General features: G+C 42.4%; 1 protein-coding gene across 5 annotated transcripts in view; it reads left to right on the top strand.

The window, feature by feature from the left end:
* Window positions 1–3429: 3429 nt before the first annotated feature.
* Window positions 3430–19647, top strand: part of RYR3 (ryanodine receptor 3) — a 474528-nt gene continuing 458310 nt past the window's right edge. For 4 of the 5 annotated variants that reach the window (XM_069950599.1, XM_069950601.1, XM_069950604.1 and 1 more), the window contains exons 1-3: window positions 6801–6850; window positions 9738–9864; window positions 15705–15834. In XM_069950599.1, coding sequence (XP_069806700.1) covers window positions 15718–15834 — 117 coding nt within the window. In that variant the 5' untranslated portion in view covers window positions 6801–6850; window positions 9738–9864; window positions 15705–15717. Of the gene's footprint in view, window positions 3489–6800; window positions 6851–9737; window positions 9865–15704; window positions 15835–19647 lie in introns of those variants that run through there. The other variant, XM_069950600.1, reaches the window with a different exon arrangement.

Genomic DNA, 19647 nt, shown 5'->3' on the forward strand with positions numbered 1-19647 from the left:
TGAAAGTTATAAATGTTACATATCGTTGTAGTTATAACGAGTTGGGGAACATGCATAACAAGTCCGTTTTACCCCAGGGTGAGCGGCGTAAATATGAAAAAAACCACAAAGAAAAGCATTTTTTTTGTTCAATTTCACCACACATTGAATTTTTTTCTGGTTTCGCACTGTACTTTATGAAAAAATTCAGCCTGTGATTGCAAAGTAAAATTAGTGGCGCAAAAAATAAGGGCTCATGTGGGTTTCTAGGTGAAAAAATGCAAGGAGGGAAAAACGAAAACGCAAAAATTTAAATTGGCCCGGTCCTCTAAGGGTTAAATGTACAATCTTGCGGAGGGTGCCCTCACACATCCTTTTTGTGTGGCTTTTTTCAGGCCTCGAAAAAAAAAAAAAAAAACACCAGAAACTGGCAAGGCATTTTTTCCATGCAATTGTGTTTTTTTCCTGGCATTTTTTTCTAGTGTTTTAGGGTACAAACCCACACACCGTATCCGCAGCAGATTTGATGGTGCAGATTTCATGCTGTGTTCAGTTATTTAGATCTAATCTGCTGCGTATTTGCTGCGTATCGCAGCAGTAAATACGCTGCATATACGGTGTGTGGGTTTATACCCTGAGACTTTGTGGGTGAATGATCTTTTTTGTTGTTTAGGCGTTTTTGTGTGCTGCACTTTTTTTCTTCTGCAATCACGTGACCTAGACCACAAAAGGTGACAAAAACACCACAAAAAAAAAATAAAAAAAAGCCATACACACAGCAATGCCATTTTTAAGACAACCAGAACAATCCTATTAAGGGTATATTCACACGGGCGGGCTCGCAGCGAGATTCTCGCTGCGAGCCCGGCAGGTCCTGTCAGTTCCCATAAACTACATACTCGCTGCGGTCTAAACGACCGCAGCGAGTATGTAATTATACCGCGCTTAACCCCTTCTACTCCCGCCGGCTCCCCCGCTGTAAGCAGCATACATTACCTGTCCTTGCTGCACGGGTTCGGCGTCCTGCTGTCCCGTCCGGCCAATTAGTGTGTTGCCCAGCTGCAGCCACTGATTGGCCGGGCGGGAGAGCAGGACGCCGGACCCGTGCAGCGAGGACAGGTAATGTATGCTGCTTACAGCGGGGGAGCCGGCGGGAGTAGAAGGGGTTAAGCGCGGTATAATTACATACTCGCTGCGGTCGTTTAGACCGCAGCAAGTATGTAGTTTATGGGAACTGACAGGACCTGCCGGGCTCGCAGCGAGAATCTCGCTGCGAGCCCGCCCGTGTGAATATACCCTAAGGGTCAGTTCACACGTACAGACTCGCAGCGAGCCTGTCAGGTCCTGGCAGTTCCCAGTCAATACCTACTCACAGCTGTCGGAACGACCGCTGCGTGTATGTAATTCTGCTGGCCCCTTAACCGCTTCTTCGGCTGCACGGCTCTCCTCGCTGCACAGGGTCCCGGCGTACTGCTCTCCCGCCGGCCAATCAGTGGCTGCTGCTGGGCAACACACTGATTGGCCGGGCGGGAGAGTAGTAAGCCGGGACCCCGTGCAGCGAGGACAGGTAATGCATACAGAGCGAGAGTCGGGCGGCAGCAGAAGCTGTTAGGGGCCGGCAAAATTACATACACGCAGCGGTCGTTCAGACAGCTGCGAGTATGTAGTGACAGTGAACTGCCAGGACCTGACAGACTCGCAGCGAGATTTACGCTGCGAGTATGTACGTGTGAACTGACTCTAAAACGTCTATAGTAGAAAAAAAGACCACAGTTTGCCAAACCACACTACACCATCAGCATGCTGTGTTTTGGAAAAAGTGCCAAAGAGCCTCAAAAACACCAGAGAGGAGAGAGGAACGCCAAACCAAAAATGCCATGTGCTTAAGGGCAATCATAAACTTCCATTAACTTTCAGCTAACATCTGTCCGCTGGCATTTTTGCAAAAAAAAAAAAAAAAAACATTGTGTTTTACCAAGATTTGAAGGCAGTGTGGAGCCAGCCTTAAACTATACAATAAAATACAAAAAAAAAACTGGTGTACAAGTCACATGAAATACCCTCAAAAATAATATATTTCATTCAATTCATCTATGTGCACCATAAAGATTTTATAACAGGAGTATGGTCATATGACACTTATTTAAGCAGGTTTTTTTTTCTGCAGTAATTCAACTATATTGAGACAACAAATCTCATATTATTATTGTGCAAACAATAAAAAATTACCTAAAGTAAAAGAATCATGCAGAAAATGGCAACTCTCATACCTTACTGCATGGGAGAGGGTCAGGCAGCAACATTTGGAAAAAGACCAAAGTGTCTGGAGTGTAGTCTGATCACAGATCAGCTGATCTCAATGAAATTACCTCCCACACCTGAGGATATGCAAAGTGATCCCAAGACCTGGCTCAGAGGAGAAACATGTTACAAGTACCTTCCCCTGCAAAATAAGTCATATACATTCAAGATAAAGGTGTATGATGCCCAAAGCCTTGAAGGTAAGACATACAATGACGCTCTGTATGTTCACTATAAGGCTGGGTTCACACTATGGAATCCGTGCGGATAAATCCTGGCAGATTCTGTTATTAGAATGTGCTCACTGCCACGCACATATCCGCTGGCTCCACAGACACCATTCTAGGGGCGACCCAAAGGAATTTACATGTCAATTCTTTTGGCGGAATGCGGAATCTGCCCGTGCGTAAAATGGTGTCTGTGGCACAGGCGGAGAGGGGCGCGGCTGTGAGCCCATACTAGCGACTGAATTCATCCGCGCGAATTCCGTAATGTGAACCCAGCCTAAGCATGGGAGGTCTGGGGGCAGACCATACAGCCACTAGATCCTGGAAGTAAGGCATGTTCACACAGGGCAGATTTCAGAAATGTTTTAGGCTGTCCCATTTATGTCCACACACAGAAAGTCTTGTAAAAGGTCATACCCTTACAAGTAGGAACAGTCTGTCTCCCTCTCTCAGGTATACAGTGCCAGTCACCCAGTACTGTCCTATGGTGGGGGCACACTGAGGTTAGCCATGTTGTTTTGCAGTGTTGGGGTCCTGGGATAACAGCTGCGTGTATGTCCCCCAATGTCTGTATGGATTTTATCACACTCTCCAAAACATTGTGAGCCCCACTGGGGACAGGGACCAAGATGAGTGACTGCAATCTCTGTACAGCGCCACATAATAGATTTGGGCTATATAAATAAAGGAACTATGAGGCGAGTAACTTATCTAAACTTGTGCAGAGGAACAGGAGAAACTGTTGCCCATAGCAACCAGTCAGACTCTAGGTTTAAATTTTAGAGGCCTTTTTAAAAAGGCCTCTGGTTGGTTTCTATGGGCAACTGCTCCGCTACACAGGCTTTGATAAATCTCCTCATATATTGTTACTATTGTAGTGTAAAGATGTACAGTGTTAGGGCAGTGCTGCTGCTGTGTGTAATATAGAGAGGACAGATGCTGCTTCACCTCATGGCAGTCACCATTCCATCTATTGCTGAGGTAAACTTGCAACAGTATCCTGGCTCATTGAAACCTCACCCACATGTAGGATGGCTACTGTAGTGTATATCTAATCCAGGACTACAACTCCTAACTTGTACAGCTGTGCTGGGGTTTGTAGTCGTGTTACAACAGATAAAAGATTAACCCTTTGAAGACCAAGTCCAAAATGACCTAGTGGGCCGCTGCAATTTTCTTTTTTGCGTTTTTGTTTTTTTCTCCTCCCATTCTAAGAGCTCTAGCACTTTCCTATTTCTATCCACAGGGCCATGTAAGGGCTTGTTTTTTTCGGGAATAGGTGTATTCTGTAATGGTGTCTTTCATTCTACCATAACATGTATGTTGGAACCCCAAAATTATTATTCATGAAAATATAAATTGCTGAAATTGGAAAAAACTATGTAATATGGTAACTTTTTTTTATTTATTTTTTTTTGGGGGGGGGGGTTGTCCTGTGTCTATGCAATGCACTATACGGTAAAAGTGACATGATACCATTATTCTATAGGTCAGTCTGAACACAACTATTACACAGGGTTACACAGATTTTCTGCATTTTTTTTTTTTTATTTAATAGAAATCCTTTTTTTTTAATGCAGTTAGTCATTAATAAAATGGTCCTTTGTGACTCTAATTCCCCTATTCCACGAGTCGTTTGGAGGAGCAAACGAGCGCTATTAGCGCTCGTTTGCTCCTCGTTCCCCGCTCGTTGCCGCCGCTATTCAACGCGGCGTCAGCGAGCGGGTGAGTGCGGGAGGGGCGGCGGGGAGCTGCTGGGGGGGCTGCCCGGGGGATCGCTGATCGTCCGGGCAGCCCATAGGATATAGCAGCATCTGCTGCCGATGCTCCTATTCAACGGAGGGACGGCAGCAGATCGCTGCTATATCAGTCGCTTGTTTTTCAACATGTTGAAAAACAAGCGACTGCAACGATCAGCCGACATGAACGATGTCGGCTGATCGTTGCACTCTATTCCACGGGACGAATATCGTTCGTTGCGGCCGATATCGGCCGAATACAAACGATATTGCTCCTCTAAACGACCCGTGGAATAGGGCCTTAAGGGTAGCTTCACACGTACCGACTCGCAGCGTTAATAACGCTCCGATTCGGCTAGGTCCTGGCAGATCACTTTCACAACGTACATGCAGCGGTCTGAACGACCGCTGCGTGTATGTAATTCTGCCAGCCGCTTAACCCCTTAAGCTGCCACCCGGCTCCTGCTCTGTATACATTGCCGGGATCCCGTGCAGCGAGGAGAGGTAATGTATACAGAGTGGGAGCTGGGTGGCAGCTGAAGGGGTTAAGCGGCTGGCAGAATTACATACACGCAGCAGTCATTCAGACCGCTGCATGTGTGTAGTGAAAGTGATCTACCAGGACCTAGCCGACTCGCAGCTTTATTAACACTGCAAGTCGTTACGTGTGAAGCTACCCTTAAAACGGTTTTTACTTTTGGGGCTGTATGGGGTGTCATTTTTTGCTCCATGATCTCTTATTTTTATTAATAGCATATTTGTGTAGATGTTTTTATCACTTTTTTTAAAATCTTTATAAATATAGTGTAACAAAAAATCGGTAATCCTGGCGCTTTTTCCCATCTTTTCGTTTACGCCGTTCACTGTTAGTGATGACGCTTGTTATATTTTAATAGATCGTAAAATGTGCGCACGCTACGGAATATAACATATTTATTTATTTACATGTTTTTATGTTTATCAAATGGGTAAAGGGAGGGGGGATTTTAACTTTTATTGAGGGAAAGGGCTTTGGGGTATTGTAAAAAACGTTTACTTTTTTTTTTAAACTTAAGGGTATAAACCCACACACCGTATATGCAACAGATATGCAACAAATACGCAGCAGATTTGTTGGTACAGATTTGATGCTGTGTTCAGTTATTTAGATCTAATCTGCTGCGATTTTGCTGCGATTTTGCTGCGATTTTGCTGCGAGTTTGCTGCGTATCGCAGCAGTAAATACGCTGCATATACGGTGTGTGGGTTTATACCCTAGAGGGGTTATCCAGCGCTACAAAAACATGGACACTTTTCCCCCCTACTGTTGTCTCCAGTTCAGGTGCGGTTTGCAATTAAGCTCCATTTACTTCAATGGAACTGAGTTTCAAAACCCCACCCAAACTGGAGACAACAGTAGGGGGAAAGTGGCAATGTTTTTGTAGCGCTGGATAACCCCTTTAAGTCCTCTTGGGGGACTTTAACATTAAATTATTAGATTACATACACTGATCATTGCTATTCCCCATGCTACGTTTACACAGAGCAATAATTCGCCCAATCGTACAATTAACTATTTCGAAGTAACATTTTAATTTTTTTTAATAACGATCGGCGTTTAGATGGAACGATATATCGTACAGAAAATTCGTTTTGCGATCGCTTAAGCCTATGTCGCACTTAGGTAAAATCGGTGAACGACTGTTTACATGGAACGATTTGCAATTTTTTTTGCGAACAACGATTTAAGAACATGTTCAAAGATCAAAATGAACGATTTCTCGCTCGTCGTTCGATCGTTCGTTGCGTTTACACGTACGATTATCGTTCGAATTTGATCGTTATCGTGCAAATTTGCACGATAATCGTTTCGTGTAATGCAGCACTAGGTGTCCTGCCTGTGGCAGACTACATCAGCAGAGCGCCGATCGGACCACACGGAGGGAGATAAGAGACCTCGGGCGGTCGGTTAAAGTGATCACACTGCGGGGGTCCCGATCGGTAAGTGACAGGAGAGGCCCCTGTTACTTACACTTAAAGGGGTTAATGACAGGCTGCAGCGCGATCACTGCATCCTGTCACTAACGGTGAGGGCCCGGCTGCTCTCTGCAGCCGGCCCCCACCTGCTATAAAGCGCGCTTCGCTCCGGAGAGTGCTGCATAGCTCCCTAAAGACCCAGGAGGTGAATGTACTTCCACGGTCGTGTGGTGACAGACTTCCAGGATGTACATTTACCTCCAGGGCCGTATAGGGGTTAAAAAAAAAAAAAAAAACTAGCTTTTTCTGATAATATAAGTAATTGTCAGACACCAAGCCACAATGCTGCAGAGAGATTTATCAAACCTGGTGTAAAGTGAATCTGGCTCAGTTTCCCCTAGCAACCAATCAGATTCCACCTTTCATTTCCCAAAGAGTCTGTGAGGAATGGAAGGTGGAATCTGATTGGTTGCTAGGGGCAACTGGGCCAGTTTCACTTTACACCATGTTTGATAAATCTCCCTCTAGGCTATAGGCTTGCAGAGCTGTGATGTCACTGCTGACCCCTGTGACCTAGAAGTTCTTGATGTAAACAAACACAAATCGAAAAAGCAGCAAAAGAGGAGAAGAATGGCCAGGGACACAGAGGTGAAAAAAGACAAAGAGACAGATTATAAATTATTCCCTTTTCTAATAAAACACCTCTGTCCGTGTCAGGAACTGTCCAGAGCAGTAGAAAATCCCTATAGAAAGTCTCTCCTGCTCTGTACAGTTCCTGACATGGACAGTGGTGGCAGCAGAGAGCAGTATGTCAGACTGGAGAGAATACACCACTTCCTGCAGGACATACAGTAGCTGATAAGTACTGGAAAATTTTATATATTTAAATAGAAGTAATTTACAAATTAATATGTTTCTAAAATCAACCCCTTTAACAATTTGCCATGGACTTTCAGGTTATGTTCACACATCATATTTTGCTCATTATTTGTAGACAAAATCAGGAGCGGAACTTACAGGGCAAACTTATAATGGAAAGATTTGTACTCTTTCTGTGTTTTTAACCCTATCCTGTTTTTGGTTGAAAAAATACTGACCAAAAGACTGATGGAAATGCTGTGTGAACATAGTCTACTGCTTTTTTAATTAGATTTTTCTTTCTTGTATCCTTTGTGGAGCTCAGTATATTAGGGAATGAAGCCATGACATGCTATGCCTGTAATATGTATATTTTAGTATCCAGTTGTTACAGGTCACTGTGACGTATGCTCTGGTTTATATTATCGTCTGGCTTTTATGGGATGTCACTTTATGATTAAGGTTTGCTACTATCTATTACTTGCCTGGAAATGCATTTATTGATCGCGTTATTGGAAAGTGAGAGGATCTGTTATGCTTTTATTGGTTTTACAATTAGAGTTAAAACACGAGTACTCAAGTGATTATCCAGTGAGGTAAGAATACCATCCTTGTTATGAATGGCTGACCTGTTTACATCACTTTGAATATCCGTCGCTGGAGCGTGTGCTGTTTTTCCTCCAATGCTGTTGCATGATTAGATTATTATTACACAAAAGAATGATGTTGGGCAGAGAGAAGTACAGAAAGACCTGCAAATAACTTACAGTACATGTGTATAGAGTCTGCAAAACCCCTAGTCAGTTGCAGTGGGACAGATCATCTAGCGGAATTGTCAGAACTCTATTACGTGTGCTATACTGTAAGGGTATGTTCACACTGAGTAAAACAGGCAGAATTCTGCGGCGGAACTTTTCGCTGCGGAATCCGGCCTGTCTCGGTGTGCCATAACCTGTCAATGGGAGAGCGCACACTCCTCCACTGCCGCTGCTCTCCGCTCAAAAAAGTGACATGTCAGTGACATCAGCAGGGAAATTCTGCCGTATTTGCTCAGTGTGAACATACCCTAACACACGGACAAAGGTCATGATGAAGTCTTTCATCTAAAATATGAGACATAAGAAGATGTAGTATAAGCCCATAGAGTTGTGGGGGCATGATTTTACGGGGGCACACCATCTACATTTATTATACAGCCTTAGGCTTTGTTCACACAACGTAAACTTTGAATTAATCACGGGCGTTGTTGCTAATTCAAAACTTAGTATACATTCCAGCTGGGATCCCTAGCGGCCACACGAAAACATATCAGTTTTGTGCGGCTGCTATTCATTAAATAGCAACCGCACATGCCTGACAAGTCACGTATGCACGCTCACGGCTATACGCGCCATTGTTGGCTATGGTGAATTGGGATTGAATTTGATGTTGTAATTGAGTGAATGTCCGCCATTTAATGGCAAATAATGGAAGTATTTAAAAACAACGGCCGTTGTTTTAAAATAACAGCAATTATTTTCCATTAAATGACGACCATCCACTCAATTTCAACAGTGTGTGAATGAAGCATTTCTGTGTTTTCAATCCACTCCTGGTTTTGGTTTTAAAATACTGAGCAGAAAATACTGTTTGGTAACATAGCCTTAAAGGGGTTGTACAATAGAAAAAACTGAGAATGGGCCTGAGGCCTGAGCTGCAATACCACATATAAACCATAAACAGAAAGTAGCCATTTGAGTAAACCTATAAGGGATTACTTCACATGCTGTTTGTACTGTGTTATTAACCACTTGGCAGTGTGGGGCATACATACAGACATGGCACAGATGGGCACATCAGAGAAATAAAATTGATTTCAGTTCAACTGGTGTCAGAAAGATATACAGATTTGTAAATTACTTCTATTTAAATTTTTCAAGTTTTCTAGTACTTATCAGCTGCTGTATGTCCTGCAGGAAGTGGTGTATTCTTTCCAGTCTGACACAGTGCTCTCTGCTTCCACCTCTGTCCATGTCAGGAACTATGCAGAGAAGGGTATGATTTCTTTCTTTCAAATCTCTTCTTATTCAAACATATTTTTCCATAAAAACATAGAACACAACAGTATTAGGAAGGAGAGGATTTCTAGGGAGATTTACTATGCCGCTAGACAGTTCCTGTCATGGACAGAGGTGGCAGCAGAGACCGCTGTGTCAGACCGGAAAGAATACAAAATTTCCTGCAGGGCATTCATTACTGGCAGATGTGGGATTTTTTAAAAGAAGTAATTTACTAATGTATATACTTTTTTGCCACCAGTTGATTTAATCCCCCCCCCCCTCCTCTGGAGTCCCACTTTAAGCACCATACATTTATGTCACAGTAGTGCAGTAAACCCATGAAACAAGCTCATGACCTGAGAGTGCTTTATAGACAGTAGATGATGGTCACTTACTGTTACCGCCCCCCCTCCCCCCCCAATAATAATCTCTGCCCTTTACTTGTCTGACTCCTCTGGTGTGGACCCCCCCCCCCCCCTTCACTATCACACCATAAAGCATTATCTCATCTCCACTGTATTAATGTAGAATGTTTTATTTTTCCAAATCATAAAATACTTCTAATATAGTGTTTATATGCTGCAAAAGTAAAAAATAAACCATACTCACCTACTGCATTGCTTCTGCCACCCCGACAGGTCCTGGTCCTCACTGCTCCCATGCAGGTGCTGCCGCTCAGCCAATCATTCATCCTGGAAAAAGGAAAAAGAGAGATGGGGTTGCCAGACAGAGCTGAACGAGAGGTGCTAGGGATTGTAGCAGCAAGTAAGTATGGGTCTTTTTTTCTATTCAGTAATTGACCAACATACTTTCTGTATGAACAGCTTAATGTTCACGACCTCTGCTTGCTGTCATTATAGGAACCTTTACTGTTTGATTCCAGGGTATATAAACCTTCCCTGGTCATGTGATGTACACACAGCTACAGCTTGTATACATACCACTTACATAAGGCATAACTTTCACCAACATCTATTGCGCAATCCTGCCAACATGGTATAATCAGCATATGCATAGCTCTAGGGTTCATCCTAGGGGATCAAAAATAATGACCCTAGACCCATTAGGAGATGCAAATATATTTTGCTTACGTTACAGTCCGGTTCATGGGATAATTTTATAAAACTATGACTGTAGATTCATTGGTGAAGCAGAGGTGGTGCATTAGTGGCAATGCCATGTCATTTAAGCTAAATGGAGTTGCCACCGCTGTCCAGGGGTTGCATCAGGTATTACCTCTCAGCCTCAATAAAATATACTATTTGTACTATTTGTGTATTCCTGGAACCAAGACTATGCACAACCAGCTACATTCTCCCATCCGTAGAGGTCCACAATTGCAGGGACCCGTCCATAGGTCATAGGTCATCTGCAAATATGGGCTGTATTATGGCTGGCCAGTATTTTTTCGACATGGATCACACCCCTTTTACGGAACTGTAGCAACTATGGAGTTAAAGGGTCCATTGAAATCGATGGGTACTATAACATCTTGAACTACTGATCCGTAATTGCAGACAGTATAATAATGATGTGGGAAAGGGGTCACTGGTGATACATAATACTTAAAATTTATATAATTAAGCCAAATCAGTTAATGCATACACGTCTTACTTATGATTTTCAACAGGCTTGGGGTAGAGTGTAACAGGGCGGTGTGGGCATTGGGGTGGTAGGGGTGCCGGTTCAGATTTCGCCTCAGGCAGCAGAAAACTTAGAATTGGCCCTGATTTCTGTTGCATGCACCAACAGTAAGCCCTGTTTACCTGATGGGCGGATGGGAAGGTGGAGAGGCGGTTTACGTTACAGGTTTCATTTGCGTGTAGATTTCTGCGTAAGCCCTGTGACATGCGCCGGTCCCGCCAGCTACATTAGAAGCATGCGTCTCTTAGTTAAAGGGGTTGTCCAGCGCTACAAAAACATGGCCATTTTCCCCCTACTGTTGTTTCCAGGTGGGTGGGGTTTTGAAACTCAGTTCCATTGAAGTAAAGAGAGCTTAATTTGCAATCTGCACCTGAACTGGAGACAACAGTAGGGGGAAAAGTGGCCATGTTTTTGTAGCGCTGGATAACCCCTTTAATCTGGCCGGGTAAATGAGGGTGGGCTGTATTTAAGACTTGTGTACGAGAGTGCCAGTCTTGATAAATGTCCCCCATGGGATATATATATTTTTTAAGTATATTGTTTTTATGGTTCATGAACACTGTGGTCAATTATCTTTAGGAAAACTGGTAACCTGGGTTAGGGAATCATAAGAACTGTTCTAGTGGCTCCCCCATAGTTATTTGTGATGTATCTATAGGATCCACCATAAATATTGGTTACAATTGCTCTGAGAATCTTGTGGAAGAAGACATGGCAGACAACGATGTCTGCCATACTGAAAAACACTGGATGCATTAGTCATGTAACCAGATAACTTTGCATATTACAGATTAGGAGACGTTTTGGGTCAGGCGACACCTTGCTTAAGCTTCCTAGCTTACAGGTTAGAGAAGTGAAATCCCTTCCTTACAAGGGCTAGTCACTCCAAGGAAGCTCACTAGTCCTTGCAATATGCAGTTTGGCTGGAAGAACTATTATTTATGATTTTGTTTTTGTTTTTCATCTTGTTCAGATGAGAGATCGTCCTGCATTGGTGAGTGATAGAGAATGTAATGCTAATTTTCTCTAAGAGCTATGTGTTATATTTTCATTTGCATCATATTGTAGATATACTCAGTAGCGGATTATAATAGGTCCTTTTCGGCCTCCTGGGGGGCCCATGGCCACCCAAACAGTCATATACTTTCAGTGGAGTATTGGCCATGGCTACAGTTTTGCCATGATTTGCAAAAAATGTTTTTTTTTCACCACGATATTGCACTGATCAGGGCAGCATAACATTATCTATCCTGTACTATGAACACTACACTAGTGCTACCATATGTACAGTAGGGTGGTGGGGGAGCCCAGGCTTCGTGAACAGCCTGGGGCCTATGGGAAAGTTAATGCGCCCCTGGATATACTGTAGTCATAAAAGGATATCAATGCAAACACACAGCCCCAGCCTGCTATACATAGTCTTCAGTTCTGTCCATAGTTTCTGTAATCTAACTATATCGGATAGCTTTATGTATCTAACAATTCTACATCATTAGTAAATATAGTCTATGTATTACACTACAATGTAATTAATACTTTCATAGCATGTTATTTCTATAGTACTTGTGCTTAAGTCTAAACTATTCAGTGTCATTGATGACAAATTCCGCCTTACAGATACATAATTTTTTATGTGGTGTTGGACACACTATAAAGAAAGCATGCTCATTTACAGCTCCTTATATAACATCTTTAAATTACCTATGTCTGTCTGCTTGCTACTTCAAAGACTTGTTTCAGCAGTGACAGCCTGCTTAGCCAGTGACTTTAATTGCTGCCCCCCTGACAGATCTGTATGACCAATCCCTGCTAACAGATGTTCCTGATGATTGGAAAATAGCCAATGTTATACCCATCCACAAGAAGGGTAACAGAGAAGAGCCTAGTAACTACAGGCCAGTTAGCTTAACATCTGTAACATCTGAAAAAGAAGACTATGCATTACCTAAGAATCACCAATATGTTGGGTCCAAACCAGCATGGTTTACTGTGGGCCGATCATGTCAGACTAATCTCACTGATTTCTTTGATTACATCACAAAAGTGCTGGATGAGATGGTGCTATGGATATTTCCTATCTGGACTTCAGCAAAGCCTTTGATACAGTTCCCCATAAAGAGCTGATAGAGAAGTTAGAGAAAAATCGCCCTTGATAGTTCAGTGGATTTGTGGTTGGCTGAAGGATAGATATCAGAGGGGAGTTGTTAATGGAATATATTCTGAGCAGAGACTGGTTACAAGAAGGGTCTGTACTGGGTCCTGTTTTTTGTTTTTCTTTTATTAAAATGTCTATTCAGAATTTTCTTTTTGTTTTTACATACAACAAAACATTACCAAAGACCTGACTATATTAAAGGAGAACTATCAGCAGGTTAGAAGCAGAGGATGAAGGTATGTCTCTTACCTTTGTCCTCAACGCCCTTTCCGATGTAGTTAGTTGTGTACTTTGCTGTACTTCTGCCCCTTCTAATGATAATCAATGAAGCAGGCCAGATTGGGGCTAACGGTCTTACCGAACTGAGGAGGAGAATGACTAATGGCACGGGAATGGTGCTGAGGATGAAGATAAGAGACATTCCTTCATCCTTGGCTTCTCCTGCACAATAGGGGGCTATCAGCAGGTTAGATTCATCTAACCTGTTCATAGTTCCCCTTTTCAAAGCATAAGCACAATTCCATAGGATAACATACAAAATAATGGTACCATACAGAGTCAATCAATATAAACAGTAGTGCACATATAACTACTACACTAGGGGGTGTAGTACCCTGTTAGATATCCCATGGATTCCATACAACTTGAGATATTTCAAGTAGATTATTGTGCAGTGCAGATAAATGGTCCTGTTTTTTTTAATATGTTTGTAAGTTACACAGGAGAAGGTTTAACCCTTAGAGGACTGGGCCAATTTCAATTTTTGCATTTTCGTTTTTTCCTCCTTGTGCTTAGAAGGCCATAGCACTTGCATTTTTTCCCCTAGAAACCCACCTGAGCCCTTATTTTTTGCGCCACTAATTGTACTTTGCAATGACAGGCTGAATTTTTTCATAAAGTACACTGGAAAACCAGAAAAAAATTCAATGTGTGGTGAAATTGAAAAATAAAAAAAGCATTTCTTTTATTCGGGGTTTTTACGCCGCTCGCCCTGGGGTAAAACTGACTGTTATATATGTTCCTCAAGTCATGACGATTACAACGATATGTAACATGTATAACTTTTATTTTATTTAATGGCCTGTAAAAAATTAAATATATCCATGTTTTCCACAGAGCCTTAGAGCTTTATCCAACTTCAGCAGCCACCGCTAATCAAATGCCGAAAGTTCAAGTTCGGATTGACTCGAGCACGCTCCAGGTTCGCTCATCTCTATATATGTTCCTTAAAATCGCTCCTATTCCCAGGCTTATAGCGCTTTTATCCTTTGGTCTATAGGGGCTGTGTGAGATGTCATTTTTTTGCTCCATGATGTGTTCTTTCTATCGGTACCTTGATTGTGCATATGCGACTTTTTGATTGCTTTTGATTACAATTTTTCTGAATTTGATGCAACCAAAAATGCGCAATTTTGCACTTTGGGATTTTTTTACGCTTACGCCATTTACCGTGTGAGATCAGGAATGTGATAAATTTATAGTTTGGGCGATTACACGTGCGGCGATAACAAACATGTTTATTATTATTTAGAACATGGGAAAGGGGGGGTGATTCAAACTTTTATTAGGGGAGGGGGCTTTTTATTAACAACAACAATTTTTTTTTTTTTTTTTTTTACTTTTACACTTATACTAGAAGCCCCCCTGGGGGACTTGTAGTATGAGCACTCTGATCTCTCATTGAGATCTATCCTGTATACTAATACAAGAAAGATCGATGAGATAAGCGCTTTGATTGCTTCTGGCTGCTGCAGCCGGAAGCAATCGAGTGCCGAGCCTGGATTAGCGCCATTACGGCGCTGAGGCCGGCAGGAGTAGGATGTGTGGATCGCTCCTCCCGAGAAGCGATCCACCCCACTAGACACCAGGGATGGCTGCATTCAAGTAATAGGATGCAGCTGTTAACTTTAACAGCTGCATCCGATTACTTTATTAGCAGGCATGGCGATCGGACCGTGCCCGCTAATAGCCGCAGTCTCAGGCTACATGCTGCACCCGGGACCGCGGCGGTTCAGAGCGTGGCCGCCGTACGTCCAGGGTCGCCTAAGGGTTAAACTTAAGTGTGTGCAATAGGGTTGATATTCCTGGAGACGTCAGTAATATGAAAATGATTTAGCTTTCCTAGATAAGTGGTCCAAACAATGGAAACTGCAGTTCAATGTTTCCAAATTTTACGTAATGCACCTGTAGGAGAGGTATCCTCTACCTGATTATCATATCGGCAGTTCTGTGTTGGCAAAGACTTCAGAAGAGAAGGATTTAGGAAAAGGGATTTCTGACAGCTTTAAAACAGAGTCACCAATACAACCAGGTAGAAGGGAAAGCTAATTGTATTCTGGGCTGTGTAGCTGGAGGTAAAACCAGTAGGAAGAAAATATTACTTTACTGAAAGAGTAGAAGAAGCTTGGAACAATTTTCCAGCAGATGTGGTTGGTAAATCTACAATACTGGGCAGAATAGATGGCTTAGGTGTTTTTTTTTTTTTTTCCTGCCGACAGTCTTCTATGTTTTATGATTCTATGACTGGCCACAGTGGTGTACAGCCTCAGTCAGTGATTGGCTGTAGGAAAAATAAAAAGAACATCACGGGGGACCCATATAGGTGATTTTTTTTTTTGTTACTGTAGTTTGTTTTCATAGTCGACCCAGCCACCCCCATTTTAAAGGGGTTGTCTGGGCAGGACTCTCTTGCACCTACAGTATTTGCAGCACCATTGTTTTTTCTTACACATGAGCTTTTGTGACTTGTATACTTTTAAAAATTACTTAGTTAGTAACATCACTCTGTGCTCTTTAACCCTTTCAGAAATTGAAGATGGATGAACCCAAAGCTGGTCCTTGATTCCACCTCATCTGTGTGGAGTCGTCATCCTCCGAATTCAATGTCAGTATGGGGAACGAAGAGTCTCCATGTAAAAATGAATCTACTATACAAGGTACTACTGCTGTGAGTATTTAACCTTTAATACACCACATGCCTTGTTTTTGTGAAGAAGAATCTTAGCTTGTACAGTAGTTTTCTTAAAGGAGAAGTCCAGACATTTTTTAAATCCGGCAGCCGTTAGGCACGGATTTTGATAACAAGTACGAACTTACCTCTACCCATGCACGCGGTGAGCGGTGGGACTGGCCTTGGGACCCGCCGGGCTATCCAGGGTTGAGAAACCCTTGAAAAAGTCCTGGTGACGGAACGCGTGGGGTGTTCTGTTCTGTTCTGACCATATCTTGAGTGGCAGCAGGTTATTTTGTACTCTGCATGATGGTTCTGTATTGTTTGGTTATTTGTATTTAGTACTTCATTTCTTGGATACTGGGGTATTAGGATTTATGACTTGAGTTTTTTGTCACATTTTGGTTAACCACTTATTATTTATGCTGCTGCTCTATGCATTTGTCTGTGATTGGTCAGTTTTTGCCGTGTTGGATCTGAACCGGTGAACTGTAATGTGTATGTTTTTTTTTAAAATGATTTTAAATGTCTGTCCCTCGCATATATGTGTATAAATAAAAATTTAATGTATTTTTTCTACTATTAGGAGGTTCAGTTTATTTTTTTCCAGCCATTTTGTTGATATTTTGTACTATAGAGACAATAAACATTTGATAGTTGTGCAGATGTGACTGCTACTTGCAGTATTATAATACAGGCATAAGACATAAAATTTCTTAGTACTGTAAGTAATGAACGTAGTAGTGTCACAGCTGAAGCGTAGTAACCATAGTATAAAAAGGCTTAAAAGAAAAATTAAAAAATATACAGCATGAGGCTATTCTATGCATCAGTCCAGCCCGCTCCATTGATGATAATTTGCCGTGCGTGGCTAGCCCCTTTTGGTGGTTTTCTGTGCAGGGGGCGGGCTGGATTGCTGTTTGGGCGTGGTAGTGTTCCTGGTGGCTTGCTGGACGGGGATTTGAAGGCTGGCAGTGTGGGGGTGGAGCTGGGCGTGGCGGACATGCCTCCATTTTTGGCTCTGCGGACCCACTGGGGAGCTGTTGGCGGGTTGAATTTGATGGAGTTGCTGATGGTTCCCCTTTAAGCAGTAATGGGTGAGCAGGATTTGACAGCCCTGCAGTCCCTTCTGCAGACGTTAGTAGTGGTGGGGAGCCCTGTGTCAACTCTTGATGCTGCCAGACGATGTCTGCATGCATTTTGGATAAAAATGGTACCTTGTCTTAACCTTATACCTTTAAATGGAATTAGGAGCAGTGTCATCCATGGCAAGAGCCAGCTGAGGCATATAACAACTGTACAGATTGGTTCCTTTGTCTTGCATGTGAAGCGCCTTGAATCATGTCTGTCTATTCTATGAAACTTGTTTTTCTAGATGTTCTAAATAAAGACTTGAATTAAAAAAAAAAAAAGTCTATGCCGAGTGGCTGTTTGACCATTACAGGCCTTAGGGCCTAGGTGTCATGACAGTCTCTGCACCTCTGATAGCTATGGCCCTGGTTTAGGATGCTTCATCTGTAGCAGTCATCACTTCTTGCAGCCAAACTGAAACATGACTGCATACAGCCTGCGGTAATGTCATCGTATTGAGCATCTCTTATACAGTGTATTATGCTGTAAGGAAGACAAAGCATTATAACTACACGCTTCGGTTCTGAATAATTCTGCAGGCTGTGTGCATTAATCTGCTAACACAGCACTGTGGCATGCAGGGTCTGTAAGACTGTCACACTGGATTATGTCTCTTGTTTACATCGTCTGTAACTTTGCTCTTATTCAGAAGAAAGAGTAATCCATCTGTAGACTGTTGGTTAGAGAAAGATCTAAGAGTCCCCGTACACCTTCAATAACTGACAGACGAATGATTGCTCGGCCTTCAGTTATCTTTCACCTCTGGTGCCCATCCTTCTCATACACAGGAACATTTAGTACAGCCAAGCATTCCGATGTTCTTTATGGGGAGAGGTAAGAAAACTCTGACTGCAGCTTATCTCTCCCAGAACAAAGAGGTCTGGTGGTGATTTTCCATCACACCCAGCCCCTATCACCACCGATATCACCTTGGAATGATGGCCAAACCGCCGAGAGCAATATATGCTCCCCTGATATCATTGTTGGCAGCACATCCCCTGTGTACATGGGAAGCTATGTAGCTAACACTGATTTTTCTTTTTTTTAATACCTCATTTCAATGCCGATCCCAGTGATCATGTGATCCCAGCCCATTACTGTGTTTTCTACACTGGGCAATAACTGACCCATTTGACCAATGGCCAAGCTTGGGGAAGGATAAGGATTGATTCTCACTGCAGAGTCACAGTGGTGAATAGAGACATATATTTTAGACAGTGGCCCAAATGTACTTAACCTGGCAAATTTTGCTTCACATTGTCGTGTATAAACTACAGTATATGCCCCCTTTTGCAACAAAGAAAGTGTAAAAAAATGTAGTAGACTTTTTCGTGATGCAATAACTTATCCTAGGAATTCTAAGATTGCTTTTCGTGACAAATTGTACTTTAGGTTAGTAGTAAATTTTGGCTGATATCTGTACAATTTTCTTGTTAAAAAATGACCCCATTTCATTAAAAAAAATGACAAAAATTTGCAATCTCTTACTTAAAATTTTTTTGTGGCCGGTATGTAGGTTTAATCATGTGACAATTTGATTGCCAGCTTAGTTACACACATAGCGATGCCAAATATACATTTAGTATTTGCTTAAGGGGATATGAGGATTATGTGTGTATTTCACTATTTACTTTTTTATTGAGGCCTCCGCTTATCATAGCTACCATTCTCCCTCTGTTCCTCTCTATAAATGCTGCGCTTGCACCAACCACAGCATTTATAGGGTTAACTGCCGGGATCTGGGCACAGGAGTAGCTTCTGCGCCCGTTTCATCCAAGGACGTAACTGTACGTCCATTAGCAGGAACACACGGCAAAAATGAACGTACAGTCACATCTGCAGTGGTTAAAAGGGTTTTTCCGACTAGATGTATTGTTGGACTATCCCCAGGAAATTGCCTAAAATATAGTGTGTGCACAAAATAAACAACTATCATCACCAGGATTTAAATTACCTCTAGGACACTGGCTGAAGGTTAATGGAACTATATAAACACTTGACATAAAACAGTACAGTTTTTGGTGGCACTAAATTAAATGCATTCAATGAGTGAATGGTACTATCATGAAGCGTGCAAGACATGGGCTCAATGATGTATAAACAATTTAAAACAGAACAATACAACTAGATTAGGTACAAAACAATGAGTGTCTGGTGCTATTAGGACACTGGCTGAAGTTTAATGATGCTGTGTAAAGGTTTCTAGAATATATATTTGTGGTGGTCCTAAGTTAGTTGCAAAACATTGGATGTGCAAAATTATCGACATTCAATTGCTAGTGCATATGTTTGCTGATGCATTTTGCTGCTTGCAGTGGGGGAGCGGTAACTCAACCAAGAGCTGAGATTGGCCCCCTGGTTATACATGCAGCCAATGTGCGTCCACTTTGTCAGGTCTTCAGCGGATTCATTCCAGAAACAGAAGGGATGCACTATATTTAACCAGCCCTGCTCTTTTCCCAGTATATTGTGAACTGACTCCTCTTTCACCTCACTTGCCTGACTACTCATTGCTTCATTCTATTGCAATACATACTTGCATCTACTACATCATGGTTACTACTGTAACTGCTGGCAATTGTTTACTGCTAATATACATGATACATTTCCGTGGCCGACCCCTTGCTTTCTGACCTACTTATCAGTCTTACCACTGGTAGCACATCTG

Source organism: Dendropsophus ebraccatus, chromosome 13 (genome assembly GCF_027789765.1).
Source record: "Dendropsophus ebraccatus isolate aDenEbr1 chromosome 13, aDenEbr1.pat, whole genome shotgun sequence".
NCBI classification, from domain to species: Eukaryota; Metazoa; Chordata; class Amphibia; order Anura; family Hylidae; genus Dendropsophus; species Dendropsophus ebraccatus.